The 19,012-nt window shown below is 54.7% G+C and overlaps 1 protein-coding gene and 1 long non-coding RNA gene across 2 annotated transcripts in view; one reads left to right on the top strand and one right to left on the bottom strand.

Annotated features, from left to right (window-relative positions):
- LOC146421086 (uncharacterized) overlaps positions 1-19,012 on the bottom strand; it is a 453,431-nt gene that overhangs the window by 212,761 nt on the left and 221,658 nt on the right. The window lies entirely within an intron of this gene.
- LOC146421095 (uncharacterized) lies at positions 2,186-3,649 on the top strand. Its single transcript, XM_085047594.1, has 2 exons — positions 2,186-2,313; positions 2,489-3,649. The coding sequence occupies exons 1-2, from the start codon at positions 2,262-2,264 to the stop codon at positions 3,577-3,579; spliced, it is 1,143 nt and encodes a 380-aa protein (XP_084903720.1). The 5' UTR covers positions 2,186-2,261; the 3' UTR covers positions 3,580-3,649.

Below are 19,012 nucleotides of genomic sequence, written 5' to 3'. Positions count from 1 at the left end.
TGTTTGGATCTTGCAGGACTCCAAATATGAGTCGCAAATGCCCCTTGGGGGAATATGGAGGAGTCCCCTAGACGAGAGTTTTTCAGGGGTCCCGGTGCCGGCTGCCGGGAGAGATGGGATGGGATGGGATGGGATGGGATGGGATGGGATGGGATGGGATGGGATGGGATGGGATGGGGCCTGGTAAGGGTGGGATATGGATTGGGTTGTGGGATGAAGTCTGGGGGAGGGGGATGGGGGTAATGGGGCCTGGGATGAGGCAGCCGAAAGTTGGGGGTGATGAAGCCGGGGGGACCCCACTCCTTAGGGGCTTGCGGGGCATCCGGCACCTGTGAGGGAGTTTTGGGGTACCCCAATCCTTCGGGGGTGGCACTGGAAGCGGGGGGACACGTCGCTCCGGCACCTCTGGACCCCACCTGCGCCCCTCCTCGCCCCCAGCGCCCCCGGGAGCGAAATTTGGGGAGGGGGGAGGTGGGAGGCGCCCAGGCCGGGCCCCCCTTGCTGTCCCGGCAACTGGGGGCCGAGTGCGGGGGGAGCCCCGCGGGCATTGCCCGGCCCTGCCCGGCACGGCTGATGCCGCCCGCCCGCGCTGCGCACTGCTCCGGACTGGTGCTGCCAGTGCCGCGCGGGGCGGGGCCGCTTTGGGGACCCCCAAGGGCAGAGCGCTTTGGGCTGCTTTGGGGCTCTGGGCACCTGCAAAACCGGCGCTGGGCACGGCAAGAGCGTGTGGGGGCAGCTGGGGCCCTACTGGTGGCACTGGTGGCGCTGGGAGTCCCCCCGGCCGCGGGGTGAGCGGGGGGCGCGGTGAGAAGTGGGGCTGGGAGCCTAAATGGAGCGAGATGGGGATTGGGACCCCCAGAGTGGGCAGGAGGGGACTGGAACCCCCAGAACCAGTCATAGGGGAGGGGATTTTCAGGATTGAGGGAATGATGGTGCAAGGGCAGAAGAGCAAAGGAAAAGAGGGGGCTGGGACCCCCAAAGAGAGCGGGAGGGCGATGGGAAAAAGAAATTGAGTTGGGAGGGGTCTGTGGATTGGGAGAAGGATGGGAAAGGGGAGGAGAGGGGAAGGAAAGGTGGGGTTGGCACGGAAGCAGGGCAGTTCCATGGGGGTCCAGCCCTGTCCCCCAGCAGTGGATCCCTGGAGCAATTCCCTGGGGCTCTGGGGGAGGTGGATCTGCACTGGGGGTCCCCAAGCCCCCTGCCCATCCCTGGGGCTGATCGGGGGGTTCCCCCCACCCAGCAGCCAGTGCTGCAGCAGCCGTGGGGCAGAGGAGGGTGGGGAAGGGGGTTCTGGGGTGGGAGCAGAGGAGGAGCGGGAGGAAGAGGAGGGAGAGAAAGGAGGAGCAGGAAAAGGAGGAGCAGGAGAACCATGAGGTTTCACCACCCACTGTGTCTGCAGCACCTCTGGCTCTGGGATCATTGCCCCTCCTGTATTCCACAGGTCACCAGGGAGGGGGAGCTCACCCCAAAGCTGTCGGGGGTCTCTGGGAGGGTGTTAGTTTTTGAGGGGTGTTTGGAACTCGCAGATTCTGGAAGTTAGCACCAGATATCTTTGCATGCCCCTGGTGGGGATTTTTTGGGCCAGAGGGGATGTTTGGATCTTGCAGGACTCCAAAGCTGAGCCATAAATGCACCTTTGGTGGAATACTGGGGGGTCCATTTGGGAATTGCCTGCTATCAGCAGGACAGGTCATCAGTTTTGGGGATCCCTGAGATAGCTGGGAGGGTGGAACATTGTACTCCCCAAGTGGAGAGAGCAGAGAGGGGCAATACCGGAGCTGGGGGACCCCTGGCAGTCTTGAGGGGTGGGGGAGGCTGGAGATGAGGCAAGGCTGGGAACTGTGACACTGAAAGGGGTGATGGGGAGAGGGGGAAGCCCTGAGTGCCTGGAGTGGGGGGAGCCTGAAGAGGGGGACCCTGGGAGCCCTTGGAGCCAAAGCACAATCAGGGCAGAAGGGACCCTTGGGAGCACTGATACCCCACAGCATCCCTAATCAGGACCCAGGAGAAGGGGGATCCCCAGGACCCATGGGAGCCCCAGCAGCTTTGAGAATGGGGAAACCCCAGAACCCCAAAGAGAGGAGACTGGAAAGGGGGAACTCCTGGGATGCTTTTTCTGAACTCATTTTAGGAGGATTTTACAGACACAAAACACCCGGTGACTTCTAGAGATAGACTTGGGCAGGAGAAACCCCCAGCCCAAGGCACTCACAGCTTTTTTTCACCGAAACGAGGATTTCCCATTCCCAAAACTTGGCCAGATGGAGGAGGAGGCTGTGAGGAAGAGGAAGATGCCCCAGGACAGCCAGGCAGGTGAGGAGGAAGTCACTGCCCCTTTCCTGCTCTCTTCTCCTCCATCTCCCAGCCCAGCATTGCTCCTGGCTGCAGGACAACCTGTCCTGGTAGGGATGGATTGGGGGGATCTCCTTCCCCTTCCCTCTGGCATGGAGTCAAATCCCAAATCCTCTCCTTGTCCTTCCTTCCCCAGACAATGAGCTGAGGAGAGAGATCAGGGAGGACAAGTCCTTACGGCAGAAGCTCATGGAAGAGGCCATTTTGAGCAGCTCCATGACCCTGGAATCCAACTGGGAGGAAAAGCCCCAGAGATGCTGCACAAGGAGGGGCTGCAAACCCAGCCCAGGGTGCTCTGAAGGGCAAAGACCCACCCTGTGCCAGCAAGCTGGGAAGAGCTTCAGACAGAGTTCGGAGCTGGAGATTCCTGAGAAGCTTCATGAGACCGAGAAGCCCTACGAGTGTGGGGAATGTGGGAAGAGCTTCAGGCGGAGCTCCACCCTGATCCATCACAAGAAGATCCACACCGGGGAGAGACCCTATGAGTGTGGGGAATGTGGGAAGAGGTTTCAGACCAGCTCCCATCTCCTCAGTCATCAGTGGATTCACACAGAGGAGAGGCCCTTCCGCTGCCCTGACTGCAGGAAAGGCTTTAAACATAACTCCCACCTCATCACTCACCGGCGCATCCACACTGGGGAGAAACCCTATGAATGTGGGGAATGTGGGAAGAGCTTCAGCCAGAGCTCCAGCCTGATCTGCCACCAGAGGATCCACACTGGGGAGAGGCCCTATGAGTGTTCTGAGTGTGGGAAGAGGTTTCAGAGCAGCTCCAATCTCCTCCTGCACCAGCGGATTCACACAGAGGAGAGGCCCTTCCGCTGCCCTGAGTGCAAGAAGGGCTTCAAGCACAACTGCCACCTTGTCACCCACCAGATGATCCACACTGGGGAGAGGCCCTATGAGTGTTTCGAGTGTGGGAAGAGGTTTCCAACCAGCTCAGAACTCCTCAGTCATCAGCGGATTCACACAGACGAGAGGCCCTTCCGCTGCCTTGACTGCAGGAAAAGCTTCAAACAGAACTCCCACCTCATCACCCACCGGCGTGTCCACACTGGGGAGAGACCATACGAGTGTGGGGAGTGTGGGAAGAGCTTCAGCCAGAGCTCCACCCTGATCTGCCACCAGAGGATCCACACCGGGGAGAGGCCTTATGAGTGTCCCGAGTGTGGGAAGAGCTTCTCCAGGAGCTCTCACTTGACCAGACACCGACGGAGGCACCGGTAAGGGAAGCTCTGCGAGTGCCCTGAGTGGGGGAAGAGCTTTGTGAAGTGCTCCATATTCATCCAACATCGGAGGACCCTCATTGGGAAGAGCCCTGGTGACCCACACTGCCAGTGACCCAGTGTTGTGGTTTGACCCTGGCCAAATGTCAGGCACCTGCGAAATCTGCTTTCTCTTCTCTTCCCTTTCTTCTTCTCTCTTCTCTCTTCTCTTCTCCTTCTCTTTCTGCAGCTGTGCAAAGGAGAGAGGAAAAAAAACCCTAACACACACACACACACACACACACACACACACACAGGGCTCATGAGTCAAGATAATGAACTGGGCAGGATGCAGTGAAGGGTAAAACAGGCTGAGAACTTAAAGTTGCAAAGTGATTTATTGGTAACCTAACCCTACACAGAGTCAGAGGAGGCAAATGAGAACTAAAGATAAGCTCTTAATACACTTTTTCTCTGCTCACCCCCCTTCCTCTTTCCCACCAATAGCACAGGGGGTTGTGGCAGGCAGGGTATGGGGTTTTTTTGGTCAGTCCATGACCAAAATTTCTTCCGCTGTTCAGGGAGAGGAGTCCTCTACTTAGCCATGGGGTCCCTCCCACTGGAGACAGTCCTCTGCAAACTTCTTTGCCATGGGTCCAATCTCTCGAGCAGCAGCTGCTGGAATCTGCTGCCCCATGAGTTCTTGTCCACAGGGTTCAGAGCTCTGAGCCCAGGCCAGGCTGTTTCCATCCCAAGGAACAAGGCCTTTCCCTGCACTGGGACTCCCACTGGATCACAGCTTCCTCCAGGCATCCACCTGCTCCTCTAGCGTGAGCACCTCCCCACAGGCTGTGGGTGGATCTCTGCACCCCTTGTGGACCCCATGGGCTGCAGGGGGACAACCTGCTTCCCCATGGTCCTCACCACAGCCAGCAGAGGATTTCCAGCTCTAGTGCCTGGAGCACCGCCTCCTCCACCTTCTCCACTGACCTTGGTGTCTCCATGTTGTTTTCCCTCACATATTCTCACCTCCTCCTCATCCTCTGTCTAAAAACAAGTGCTTGCTCACATTGTTTTGATTTCTTCTTAAATATGATATCCCAGAGGTGTAACCAACATCTCTAATTGGGCCAGACTTGGCCAGCAGCATGTCCATCATCTTCAGAGCCATCAGAGATTGGCTCTGCTGGACATGGTGAAAACTTCTAGAACATTCACTCAGGACACACAGGAGCCATTGTTGTGCCCCACCCCACCCAGTAGCAAAAACTGGGCTAAGCAAAACCAGCTCATGAGCACAGGGGTGAGTTTTCTCCCAACCCTTCAGCCACTTCTTCAGGCCTACCACAACAGCTTTCGAAGGGTTTAAGTTTCCCCTAGATGCTAAAGATAGCTTGCTGATGTTCTGGGCTGAGCAAAACTAACATACTCAGGTTGGGAAGGCACCTGGCTGGTGGCTTCCATGTCCTCCTGATTCCCTGTGGCCACCTGGACAAACACAGGGGCAGGAACATCCATCTGGACTCAGACTGACATCCAAAATTCATTGGGAAGAGCTGATTTATTAATGTTACACCCTAAAAATTGTTACCTGCTGTGTAATTGTTTCTTCTGGTGGCATCAAGAAATGATGGATGATCTTGGAGGTCTTTTCCAACCTGAATAATTTCCTTCTTTACCTTGTCAGAACAACCAAAGCTGAGGTAAAATAAAGAAATTAAACAAAGAGATCTAAAGCTGCACCATTTTACTGTGCATTTGGGGGTGAATGTTGGGTTCAGGGGAATATTCATGAGGATTTGGATGTTCTGGGGCTGCCCAGGCTGGAGGACAGGACAACAGTCTCATAGTTGTGCTGGCAGAATGTGTCCACCTGAGCCCATGTGTTGTTCAGGAATTCCAGTTTTCTGTCCCAGTCCCTGGCCTGGGTCTCCCCATGTGGGGTGTGCCCCCCAAAGTGCCCAAATCACTGCTGAAGTGCCCAAGCTGCTCCTAGCTGTGGATGTTCCTGTCCACCAGCCTCTCCTGGTCAGTGCCATGGGGGGTGGGAGGGGGTTTAGGGAATCCTGGGGGGATTGGGAGGGGCTTTTGTAGCTTTTGGGAGCATTTGTGGTGCTGAGAGGGAGTTTGGCATGCTCTGTGAGAGAGGTTTGGGGTCCTTGCTGGGCTGTGTGACTTGGAGAGAATTTGGGTGGGTGTAGGGGGAGATGGGAATGGGGTTATGGTGGCTCTTGGGCCCATTTATATTGCAGGGAGTGGTTTGTGTGACACCTCCCATCCCAGTGTCACCCCCTTTTCCCTCCCCACAGGGCTCCTGACCCAGCTCCTGCTCCCCCACAAGGGAATTTGGGGAGGGGGCAGAGGGGGTGCACAGCCCCCACCGGGGGATGACCCTGAGCCAGTGCCCTTTGTTTTGCACCAACCTGGGCTTGGGGCTGCAGGAGGAAGAGGCTGAAGGGAAGCAGATCCTGCAGGTGGGACAGTGCTTGGGGTCAGGGCAAGGTCCTGCCCTGCACACCTGGCTCAGGTGTGACACTGCCCCGGGAAGGGAGAGGGACATTCCCATCCCCACGGATCAGGGCTGTGAGCAGCACTTGGAGCACAGACATGGAAATACTGGGAGGAACTGGGAGCACCCTGAGGGTGGGAATTATCCCCACCACCACCTTTCCAGGGCAGCCCTGGATCTGAGAAATGCTCGTTAGGCCTCAGCCTTGGCCAACAGCCCCTGGGCTCAGCTCCTCTGCAGCTGATCACAAACACTGTCTGCTCCCAGGCACTGCTGCTGTCCAACCAGCTCCTGCTTTCTTTAGGAGCAGCCTTGGGAACTGTTTTTCTCCCCTCAGTGGCACAATATCCCTGTTCTCACAGTGTCAGAGAAAACTGTTGATGCAAAGTGCAGCCAGGATGGAACATTGCTGTGACTAAAGCCCATCTCTTGAGGCCCTATCAACAGGGCTCCAAAAGGAGCCCCTTGGAGCTCTCCTGGAGCAGTGAGCTCCCTCTGAGTGGGGCCTCTCCGAGCCGGGAACTCTCCCGTTTGCTGCACTCGGGGCATCCCCGAACAACGAGGGACCCTGGGCCGATCCCCCCACTCCTCCAAGCTCAACCCTTCGACTGCTGGGGAGATGCAAAAGCATCCGCAGTGAGCATTTCCCTGCCCTCCAGGGCAATTTCTGACAGCTCCCTGGCACTGCCTCTGTCTGTCTGTGTGCACACACGTGTGCCTGTGCTCTGGAAATGGGGGAGAAATGCTGCTCTGGGAGGTGTTGAAGTGTCTTGGATATCTGAGTGAGTTAGGCCTGTAAGTGAGGTTCAGTCATAAGGTATGAGCTAAGTGAAATGATGCTAAGGGTTGTTCTTTTGCTAAGTTGCTGAGTTTAAGGTGTAAGTTCAGGTTAATGTAGAAGTTATGTTCTGTTAAGTTTGAGGGCTCTTAAGTTTTTAGACCATATTCCTTTTCTCCTTGCCCTCACTGTCCTTTGGTCACACACACCTAAGAACTCACACACACACGCACAGAGCTCCAATTCTCAGATAATTTCTGGTTTGATTGCCTGGATTTGCTTGGTTTTGCTGTTGCTTTTTTCCCCTGCTGTGCCTGAACTGTCCAGTCAGGAACAGAGTGACTCTTGCCAAGGAACTTTGTTGTTGTCGCTTAATATTAAATCTGGTTTTGCTGATGCATTGCTGGGGATTTTTAAGTGCTCTCAAGCCCTCATTCGTGAGAGGGTGAAGGAGTCCTGGGCCAGGCTCTCGCCCTGGAGGACACAGGGACACTGCCAGGGGGTCCCTGTCCCCCTGTCCCACCCCCCAGGGCCCTGTCCCCCCTGTCCCCGTGTCAGGCTCCCGTGGGACATCCTCTGGGGAAGGCTGTGGGGGACCTGGGGGGCAGGGGGGACCCTGCTGTGCACAAGCAGCGTTGGACTTGTCTGGGGGAGCTGTGAGGGGGGGCTGGGGCAGAGTGACCTCCCCAGTGACCTCACACAGCCTCCCTTTGATGTCACACAGCTACCCTGTGATGTCACACATCACCCTGTGATGTCATACAGCCTTTGCTATGATTACATAATGCTGCCCTGTGATGTCACAGCCCATTCCGTGATGTCACAGCCTGCTCTTTGATGTCACACAACCAACCAGTGATGCCACAGACCACTCTATGATGTCACATATCACACCCTGCTGTGGGATGTCACAGCCTGCTCTGTAGTGTCACAAGCCAGTCAGTAATGTCACACAGCCCACTCTGTGGTGTCATACAGCCAATCAATGAGGTTACACAGCTCACTATGTAGCTGGTTATGTGATGAGGCCTCCAAACCCCTTCTTGGGAGATTTTTGAGTCCTCTCTGAGGTTTTTGAGAAAGGAAAAATATGGGTCAAAGTGCAAGGAAATTGGAGTGTCACTTCTTCCCAAAGCTTGCAGTGACAGAAGAAGTGTCAATATGTGTAAACTAAACGAGAGTGTTTTTAGATTTGTTATAAGGAAGGAATATTTTACAATGAGATTGGCACAAAACATCAATTGTTTTTCCAGTGAAGTTGATGCCTCATCCCAGCATAGTGCAACCTGACATAGTGAAACCCCTCTCCTCCCCAAGGATGGAATTCCTGTTGTGTTGGTTCTCTGATGTGCTGGGTGACCTCACAGTGCTTCTGGCCAGAATGTCAGCTGAGGGCCAAGCAGGCTGCTGCAGTGGCAGTGACCTCACAGCCATCACCATTGCAGCCATGTCCCCTGGGCCTGGCTCTCCCCTTTCCTCTGCCCCTGTCTTGTCTCTGCTGGGATGAGCAGTTTTGTGATGAACATTTTGTCCCCAAGTTGCTGAGGCCAATCATTTGTCAATCAGGCTCATGTCACAGCAGTGGCCTCATCTTCAGCATCACAGGCTGACACTAAAATGTCACTGTATGATCTTGCTCCACTTGGCTCTCAGCCCCTCGAGAGATTTGCCTTCAAGGGCTAAAACATCTTTTCCTTGCAGGAAACTGACATTCCAGCTCATTGCAGTGTGTGCCATGGATCCCAGAGGGCATTCCCAAGGCTCCCAGGGTGCTGTTCTGCCGTGCCTCCCAAGGGAGCTGTGCAGGGCCAGGTGACAAGGTCCAGCAGCTGTGTTGGTTCTGCAGTGTCACAATGGTCCATTGGTTCCATGAGTTTCCGTAGTGTCAACAACGGACTCCTTGGATCCCCAGTGCCACAATGGCCACTTGGTTCCATTTGGTACCACAGTGTCACCATGGTCTCCTTGGATCCTCAAAGTCCCAATGGACAATTGGTTCCATGAGGCCTCATTTTATCACAATGTCCCCTTGATTCCATGAGCTTCCATACTGTCAGCAATGTTTCCTTTGTTCCAATGATGCCCTGCTGTGTCCCAATGGATATTGGGTTCTGTGAAGTTCTTCAGTGTCACAATGGTCTCGCTGCTTTCACGAGGCCCTGCAGTGTCACAATGCCCCACAGGTTCCATGAGCTCCTGTTCTGTCACCAATGGTCTCCTGAGTTCCAACGAGGCCCCACAGTGTCACAGTGTCCCCTTCATTCCATGAGGTTCTGTAGTGTCACAATGCACTCCTGGGTTCCATGAGGCCCCACTGTGTCACAATGACCCCTTGGTTCCATGAGGTGCCACAGAGTCCCAGTGGTCTCCCTTCATCTATGAGGCCCTGCAGTGTCACTTTGGTCTCCATGGTTCCATGTGGCCCCAAAGTGTCACAATGATCTCTGTGATTCCATTGGGAACACAAAAGCTTTGCATAAACATTGAGCAACACCTGCTTAACACAGCTAGACACATCTGTTTGTATTCAAAAGAGGGGTTAAAGGTGAGAATGGCACCAGCAGCTTCCATCTGCAACTGAGATCAAGGGAAAGGACAGGGACAGAGAATTCTGCTTCAAGATACAGAGAATTTTGCTTACAGAGATCACTTCTGGTCACATTGTCCCTTGTAGAAAGGTGACATCATCAGAGGCAGCCTGTACTGAGCATGTGGCTCCCGAGTGGGGTTTGTTGTGTAGGAAACCTGCTCAGGCTTTTCCATTATTTCCTTACAAACAGGAAACCTCCTCCTGGGCCTGTGTGCAGGCAGAGCCCTGAGGAGAGCAGGTGGGACATGGAGCAATAGGCTGGGACAGCCAGCTGCAGAGCTCAGGGGACAAGTTTGTGATGGAACCTCATGGTACCAAGGGGTCATTGTGACACAGTGAGGCCTCATGGAACCCAGGAGTCCATTGTTACACTACAGAACCTCATGGAATGAAGGGGACACTGTGACACTCTGGGGCCTCACTGGAACTCAGGAGACAAATGGTGACACTAAAGAACTTCACGGAACCAAATAACCATTGGGACACAGCAGGGAATCATTGGAACCAAGGAAACATTGCTGACAGTACAGAAGCTCATGGAATCAAGTGGACATTGTGATAAAACAGGGTCTCATGGAAACAACTGTCCATTGTGACCCTGTGGATCCAAGGAGACCATGGTGACACTATGGAACCTCATGGACCCATTATTCCATTGTGACACTATAGGGCCTCAGGGAACCAAGGAGACCATGGTGACACTGGGGAACCAAAGAGTCCATTGATGACAGGATGGAAACTCATGGGACCAATGGACCATTGTGACACTGCAGAACCAACACAGCTGCTGGACCTTGTCACCTGGCCCTGCACAGCTCCCTTGGGAGGCACGGCAGAACAGCACCTGGGAGCCTCGGGAATTGCCCTCTGGGATCCATGGCACACACAAGAAGGGGTTTGGAGGCCTCATCACATATGCAGCAGGTAGAGGCTGAGGGCTCTGGGCTCAGTTGTGTGGATACTGAGGACAGAACAGGAGTAGCCTGAGAGGGCTGGAAGGGTTCCACAGACGGTGGAGCTTTTCTTCATGGTGGAAATAAGCATGAGGAAAAAATAATGGCACCAAGGGCAGCTGGAGAGGTCCAGACTGGACACGAGGAAAAAGGAATTTCTCTGCCAGGGCAGTGCTGGGGTGCAACACCTTCCCCAGAAGGAGTCTGGATCAGCCCAAGGCTTTGTGTGCCAAGGCAGAGCCAGGCAGGACGCAGAGCTGTCAGGGAAGGAAGGGCCAGTGAGGTGGGACAGCCAGGGGATGACAACAGCCTGCAGGGACAGAGGCACAGGGCATGGACAGCGTAGGACAGCCTGGGCTGGAGAGGGCAGAGGGATGTGCAGAAGCTGCAAGGCCCTGACAGAGCCAACTTGTGCAGCACTTTGGCCATGGCTGCTGTCCCTGGCCCTGAGGCCAGCAGGACACAAGTGATCCTTGCAGCCCTGGGGCCTCATGGCCTCCTTGTCCGTGCCCAGCAGCCTGGCAGGGGCCACCCCATGGTCCTGCCCTTGGCATTGCACATCCCCACATCCCAGTGCTCCGGGAAGAGCCCTGAGCAATGAGGGAGGGACAGGATCTGCCTTGCCAGGGGCTGGGGCTCAGGGCTTGGCCCTTTGGATTCCTGAAACACATCCAGGTTTGCTCAGCATCAGAGACACCTTTGCCTTGCTTGTCCCCACTGCCATCACTGCCTGCAGTGTTCTGCTCTAACTGCAGCCTGGGGACACTTTCTCAGTTGTGTCTGTTAGTGAAACACATTTAAACTACAAGAGACTTCAGTGTTTCAAAGCATTTTGAGTTTTTGAGAAGTTTTTTGCACACACTCTGAGGGACTGAGTCTGAGGCAAACAGCACCAAAGCCCCACGAGTAACGCGGAGGGGGAGGAGGGGTGGAACCAGGCCTCTGCGTTTACCGAAAGTGTCTCTATGGCTATCGAGAGATCACTCCAGCCAGCACTGCTCTGGTGCTGTACAGAAAGGCCCTTCTCACACCCGTGCCGGTGTAAGGCACAGATTCTCACTTACCCACGGAGTTGGATAACTCGTGCGTCACCAGAGACAAAGAACTCAGAGCGCTCAGTCAGCTGGAGGTTCCAGAGGTTTATTCTGAAGGGTTCCAGGGTGAAAGAGAGTGAGAGACCCCAGCCATCTACATTTAAAGGGATGGCTGGAGGGTCAGGGGAGAGGAGGCGGGGGGAACACCACAACCAATGCAAAGGAGGAAGGGATGGAATCAGGGGTTAAGTTACAGCTGGGGGGATTTACATAATTTGAGGAGGGACCATCGTATTCTCCAGAGGGGAGGACTAAGAAGCCTCCCACCAGTGGAGTTCTGCTGTATTGGAACCACTCAGCTCCTCAGCAGTTCCTGAGGTGGTATTATCCACCCCAACACACGAGGGTCATTCAAGTCCCTGTGCTGCTGCTGTGCTGCTGAGCTGGGCTGGGCTCCTGGCATAGAGGAGCTCCTGGCAAGCGGCAGCGCTGCAGAGAGACAGCTCTGCCCAGGAGCAGCTCCTGTGCACAGCCCAGCAGGGCTGGGGCACTGCCAGGCCATCTCAGGGACACCAGCAGGGCACACCCAGAGCTCACAGGTGCTCAGCATTGGCAGGGGCTGTGCCATGGCCCAGAGGGGGCTGTGTCATAACCATGGGCACCTCTGGGGCTGTGTCAGAGAGCCACAGAGCAGCTGTGATGTCAGAAAGGAGCTGTGTGACATCACAGAGTAGGTTGTGTGAGCTCACACATTGGGCTATGACATCACAGAGGTGCTTGTGTTAGGTCATGGAGCAGCTATGGCATCACAGAGGGAACTGTGAGACATCACAGAGCAGGCTGTCACATCGCAGGGTTGCTGCATGACTTCAGAGCAGGCTGTGCAGTTACAGAGTGAGCTGTGTAACATCACTGAGTGGCTGTATGGCATCACAGAGTTGGCCGTGTGACATTACTGACTGGCTTGTGACACCACAGAGCAGGCTGTGACATCCCAGAGCAGGGTGTGATATGTGACATCATAGAGTGGTCTGTAGCATCACAGTGTGGCTGTATGACATCACACAGCAGGCTGTGAGGTCATAGAGTGGACTTGTGACACCACAGGTTGGTTATGTGACATCACAAAGGGGGCTGTGAAAACATGGAACGGCTGTGTGACATCATAGAGCAGGTTGTGACATCATGGAATGGGCTGTGACATCACAGGGCAGCATTATGTGATCATAGCAAAGGCTGTGTGACATCACTGAGGGGGCTGGAAACACAGGGTGAAGTGTGACATCACAGGGTGATGTGTGACATCACAGGAGAGCTGTGTGACATCAAAGGGTAGCTGTGTGAGGTCACTGGCGAGGTCACTCTGCCCCAGTCCCCCTCACAGTTCCCCCAGACAAGTCCAACGCAGCTCGTGCACAGCAGGGTCCCCTGTCCCCCCAGGTCCCTCCTGCCCCCCAGTGCCACAGCCTCCCCCAGAGGAAGTTCCACGAGATCGACCCCCAGAGCCTGACACGGGGACAGGGGGGACATGGCCCTGTGGGGTGGGACAGGGGGACAGGGTCCCCCCGGCAGTATCCCCGTGTCCCCCAGGGTGAGAGCCTGGCCCAGGGCTCCTTCACCCTCTTATGAACAAGGGCTTGAGAGCACTTAAAAAATCCCCAGCAAGGGATCAGCAAAAACCAGATTTAATATTAAGCAACAGCACAACAAAGTTCCTTGGCAAGAGTCACTCTGCTCCTGACTGGACATTTCAGGCACACCAAGGGAGAAAAGCAACAACAAATGCAAACAAATCCAGGTAATCAAACCAGAAATGACCTGAGAACTGTCCCTGTGTGTGTGTTTAGGTGCGTGTGACTGAAGGACAGTGAGGGCAAGGAGAAAAGCAATATGGCCTGAACGCTTAACAGCCCTCAAACTTAACAGAACTTAACTTCTACCTTAACCTTAACTTATACCTTAAATGTAACAACAAAAGAACAACTCTGAGCATCATTTCACTTAGCTCATACCTTATGACTGAACCTCACTTACAGGCCTAACTCACTCAGATATCCAAGACACTTCAACACCTCCCAGAGCAGCATTTCTCCCCCATTTCCAGAGCACAGGCACACGTGTGTGCACACAGACAGAAAGAGGCAGTGCCAGGGAGCTGTCAGAAATTGCCCTGGAGGGCAGGGAAATGCTCACTGCGGATGCTTTTGCATCTCCCCAGCAGGCGAAGGGTTGTTCCTGGAGGAGTGGGGGGATCGGCCCAGGGTCCCTCGTTGTTCGGGGATGCCCCGAGTGCAGCAAACGGGAGAGTTCCTGGCTCGGAGAGGCCCCACTCAGAGGGAGCTCACTGCTCCAGGACAGCTCCAAGGGGCTCCTTTTGGAGCCCTGTTGATAGGGCCCCAAGAGATGGGCTTTAGTCACAGCAATGTTCCATCCTGGCTGCACTTCGCATCAACAGCTTTCTCTGACCCTGTGAGAACAGGGATGTTGTGCCACTGAGGGGAGAAAAACAGTTCCCAAGGCTGCTCCTAAAGAAAGCAGTAGCTGGTTGGACAGCAGCAGTGCCTGGGAGCAGACAGTGTTTGTGATCAGCTGCAGAGGAGCTGAGCCCAGGGGCTGTTGGCCAAGGCTGAGGCCTAAGGAGCATTTCTCAGATCGCAGGGCAGCCTGAGAAGGGGAGGGAGGAATGCACCACCCCAGGGCCCCATGGAACTACGGAGACCACTGTGACACTGTGGGGCCTTGTGGGAACGAGGGACCATTGTGACACTGCTGAGCCTCATGGAATCATGGAGACCACTGTGACATTGCAGGGCCTCATGGAACCAAGGGGACCATAGTGACTGTGTGTGGCTCCATGGAACCAAGGGACCATTGTGACACTGCAGGGCTTGTGGAACCAAGGGCCAATTTGACACTGCTGGGCCTCATGGAAGCAAAGGGGCCATTGTGACCTTACAGGACCTCATCAAACCTAGAGGCCACTGGGACACTGTAGCACCATAAATAACCAAGAGTCCATTGTGACACTGCGGAACCACAGGAGACCATAGTGACACTGTGAGACCCTGTGGAGATGAAGGTCCATTGTGACATTGCAAGGCCTCATGGAACCATGGAGAGAATATTGAGATACTTCACAGCCTCAAGGAACCAGGGAGACATTGTGACAGTGCAGGGCTGCATGGAACCAGTGAGAACATTGTGACACTGTGGCGTCCCATGGAACCAAGAACATCATTGTTACACTATGAGGTCCCATGGAATCAAGGGGCCTTTTTTACACTGCTGGACTGCATGGAACCAAAGCTCCATGGTGACACAGAGTGGCCTCATGAAATGAGATGCTGCAGAACCAAAGAAGATTATTATGACACTGCAAAACCCCATGGAACAAAGGGGCCATTGTGACACTACAGGGCCCCGTAAAGTCAAGGGAACATGGCACAGGTCTGCCTGGTTTGGCCTCCCAGGGGCCACCTGACTGCTCCAGCTGACCTTGACATGCTGAGAGTCGCTTCTCATCTGCCACTGAAACACTGGGACTCTCTGCTGTCCTTCCTGTGGAAAAGAACTGTCCTTCTCCTCCAGGCACCCATGGCCAGAATTGGGATTGCAGCACCACATTTCCTTCTATCCAGGGATTGTTCCCATAGGAATATTGCCTTGTACTCAGAGTCCAAAACCAACTGCAATTCCTTTCAAAGGTCTTGTTGAGAGAGTTGTTTGGGGCCTTACACCTGCACTCACCATTCCACAGCCCACATCCCACTGCTCCCAGGAGAGCCACAAGCATCCTGTGAGGCCACAGAGCTCCATTCCCAGGGCATGGGAGTCAGGGCTTGGCTGTCCTGCTTGGCACAGCCCAGGCAGGGCTTTCACAGCCACATTCCACAGTTCATTTCCCATCTGGACCCAGTGGTGCCTCTGCATTCTGCTTCCCCAGCCCCAGGCATGCTCTCCTTGTGTGCTCATTCCCCCCACAGTCCCTTGGCAGGGATGGCCTCAGTGGTTGCTGCTGACATCCTCAGCAACATGGAGGTTGCTGCTGAATTTTACCTCTCCAGAGGCTTGTTCAGCCTTCAGATCTTCAGGAATCCAGTGCTGAAAGGCTCAATCACAAAGCTTCAAAATAGCTTTGCTAGCCTCAGGGCCAGCAGAGAGGCCGGACAGGGCTGGCCATTGCCAGGAACAGGCCCTGAGCCCCACAGCAGGATGGAGCTGGGGCACAGCCAAACTCACCTGCAAACCTGGGCTGAGCAGCCAGGGCTGGCAACGGCTGGGGACAGAGGCTGGGGCTGACAAATGTCCTGGGCCCCCTCCCTGCTCTGTCCGTGCCACCAAGGGCACAGAGCAGCCTCCTCTCTCGGCCACTTGCCTGTTTTCCATCCCTTCCCCGGGCCCTGGCTCTGCCCCCACAAGCCCTGGGCTCAGTCCTCCCCCTGCACACTCACACAGGCTGAGATGGACACTGATGGGTTTCTCTCCCAGCTTCTCTCAACCCAGCCCAGCTCCCTCCAAGCTCTGCCAGCTGCCCTGAGCTCTCTGCAGCACCAAGGGCAAACATGGCAGTGCTGATAACCAGGGAGACCATGGCCAGGTGAGGGAGGCATGTGGAAAAGGCTTTGTGCTGTCCCTGCTCAGAGGGGATCCTCAGCACAGCCCTGAACATCTGCACATAGGAGAAAACAATGAACACAAAACAGCCAGAAGTTATCCAAGCAGTAATGACCATGAGCCAAAGTTCCCTTAGGCTGGAGGGTGAACAGGAGAGCTTGAGGATCTGGGGCACTTCACAGAAGAACTGGCCCATGGCATTGCCCTGGCACAGGGGCAGGGAAAATGTACTGGCTGTGTGCAGCAGAGCAGTGAGAAAGCCACTGGCCCAGGCAGCTGCTGCCATGTGGGCACAAGCTCTGCTGCCCAGGAGGGTCCCACAGTGCAGGGGTTTGCAGATGGACACAGAGCAGTCATAGCACATGATGGTGAGGAGATAATACTCTGCTGAAATCAAGAAAAAAACCAAAAATAGTTGGGCAGCACATCCTGCATAGGAGATGTCCCTGTTGTCCCAGAGGGAATTGTGCATGCCTTTGGGGACAGTGGTGCAGGTGCAGCCCAGGTCAGTGAGGGCCAGGTTGAGCAGGAAGAAGAACATGGGGTGTGCAGGTGGTGGCCGCAGGCTACAGCGCTGATGATGAGGCTGTTGGCCAGGAGGGCAGCCAGGGAGATGCCCAGCAAGAGGCAGAAGTGCAGGAGCTGCAGCTGCCATGTGTCTGCGAATGCCAGGAGGAGGAAGTGGCTGCTGGAGCTGCTGTTGGACATTTGCTGTGTCTGGCCATGGGGACCTGTTGGAGAAAAGGACAGTGACAAGTCAGGAGAGGCTGCTTTGAGCCAAAGCTGTGCCATTCCCTGCAGACTGTCCCACTGGGACTCATCCACCCTCGTTCCTTCTCTGGGAAAACCTTCATCCAGGATCCTGCCTGAGCTCCACTTGTGCTGTCTGAGTGTGCCATGAGCAGCCAGGGCTGTGCGTGGGGCTCTCGAGGAGCCATCCCTGCCCTGCTGCCCTGGGATTGTGGCCATTGGCAGAGGGACAAGGCTGGGTATTCAGGATTTGTCGGTGGAATCACTCCTAAAGGAGAAATATTTGGTAGCATTTTTCCTCCCAGTTTTACAGGATATGGAAGGCAGGAAAGAGATGAAGGAATTGGTTTCCTCCCCCTACGCCATTCCTGGATCTCTGAGGTCAGAAATCCCCAGCACTTCTGCTGCACTCAGAGTTTGCCACTGAGAGATGTCAGAGGCAAAGGGATTCCCTGTGGCTCAGGGCAAGGTGAGGGGCTGGATGGGCTTGTTCCCAACTGCCCTGAGTTTGCACCTTTGGCTGCAATCAGAGCACAATCCCATTCCTGTGTCACCTTGATAAGAAACCAGACCCTGCAGACAGCAGAGGGATCAATGTATGTCTCACCCTCTCCAAAGGTCTCTCAGCAAGGTCTCAGCACTCCCTTCTGTCCAGGACACTCAGGGTGCCCTTGGCAAACCCAACAGCATTATACTTTGGTGTTGGGCCAGGGTACAGGGAACCTGGCACTTGGCTTGCTTTTCTCTTTGCTTTTCTCCCTGGTGGGAGGGGATGGAAAGGGGGCTTAGGCAGGATGCTCCCCCTCACCTGCGCGGTGAGGACTCCCCTGGCCCATCCCAAAGTACTGAGGGTTGGCTTGATACTCCTTCCTTGGGCTGGAGAAGAAAAAGAGGTTTTGATGTCTAAGAGCAGGTTTGCAGAATGACCAATGGCAGCTCCCCTGATGCACTAAGAACTCCTTCCCCTGCCAGAGGAGCATGAACCATCAGCTGGGGGGGCATGCAGAGGACACCTGGCCCCACAGCACTTGCCCAGCCCTGCCACGTGCTCACAGCACCAGACTCCGCTCTCGCTGCTCTGGGCTTTGCTGATCTGGAGCTACTCTCCAGCTGCTGACATGCTTCTCCAGCTGAGGAACGAGTTCTTAGTGCATCGGGGAGCATGATGTGGCCAAGTGGAGTCCGAGGTCCCTGTGGTCCTCCCCAGCCTGGAAGCATGTTTCAGGCAGCTCAGGCAGTTTTTGCTGGGGGAGAAAAGGTGGCCAGGTGCATCTCTGCTGGGAGCTGCTGCTGCTGCTTTGTGCTGCTTGGAGCACAGAGCTGCTCCTTTATGCACTTGGGGGGATCAGGGAGGGAAGTGTGTTGCACAAGAGCAGGGACAGCCTGGTGAGGGTGACAGGCACTGTGTGGGAGCCAAAGGCTGGCTGGTGTGGATGGGTTCATGAGCTACAACGCTGAGCTGATAGAAAAATATGTTCCTCTGCTGTAAAGTGCCAGAGTTGCTTCCATGGAGGCTTTTTAATTTCCTCCTCACTCATCCTTGTGGTGAAGTCCCCATTGGCTGATCAGTGGAGGGTGCCCATGCTGGGCTCCCAGGGAGAGGCAGATTCTGTGTGCAACAGCTCTGTAGGACAAGGCTGGAGCTGCTCAGCAATGTGGAGAACCTTTTCCAGCCTGCCTGTTCATGGCAAACCAGAGTCCTCTAAAGCCTGGCTCATTACTGAAGGTGGTGGTTGTTAACTGTTATATTTACTGATGAGCCTCTAGCAGAGCTATTTTTACTTCTGCTATGACCAGTGTTGCAGACAGTCCCGCTAGCTGCACTTTGGCAGCTGAAACTGCCCACCCGCTTGTAACCGTCGATGGAAGATGTTGGGGTTTTGAGTGTTCTGGACTAAAAGCAATAATAACTAGTGCCTTAATGCAGGCTGTCTCTCGTCTGCTCTAGCCCTGTGAATAGAAGTGGGAGCCAGGCTCCAAGCCTTTTTCAAATGTGATTGGACTTATTCTGCTGAAGCAACTAAAATGGACTCCATCATGTATTTACAATGAAAGAATCTTTATAACAACAACAATCTATAGAACATATTTACATAAGAACCTATCTAACAGCAAAGTATAAAACGTATTTACAGAGGATAACACTATCTAAAATCTACGAAGAGAAAACAACTGAAGAACTCTTTCAAAACGTATATACAGGTGGGTGTCATCCACGCCTCAGATC

This window comes from Lichenostomus cassidix, unplaced genomic scaffold (assembly GCF_008360975.1).
Source record: "Lichenostomus cassidix isolate B80296 unplaced genomic scaffold, HeHo_3.0 HiC_scaffold_43, whole genome shotgun sequence".
NCBI lineage: Eukaryota > Metazoa > Chordata > Aves > Passeriformes > Meliphagidae > Lichenostomus > Lichenostomus cassidix.
This window is presented reverse-complemented; position numbering and strand designations above follow the sequence as displayed.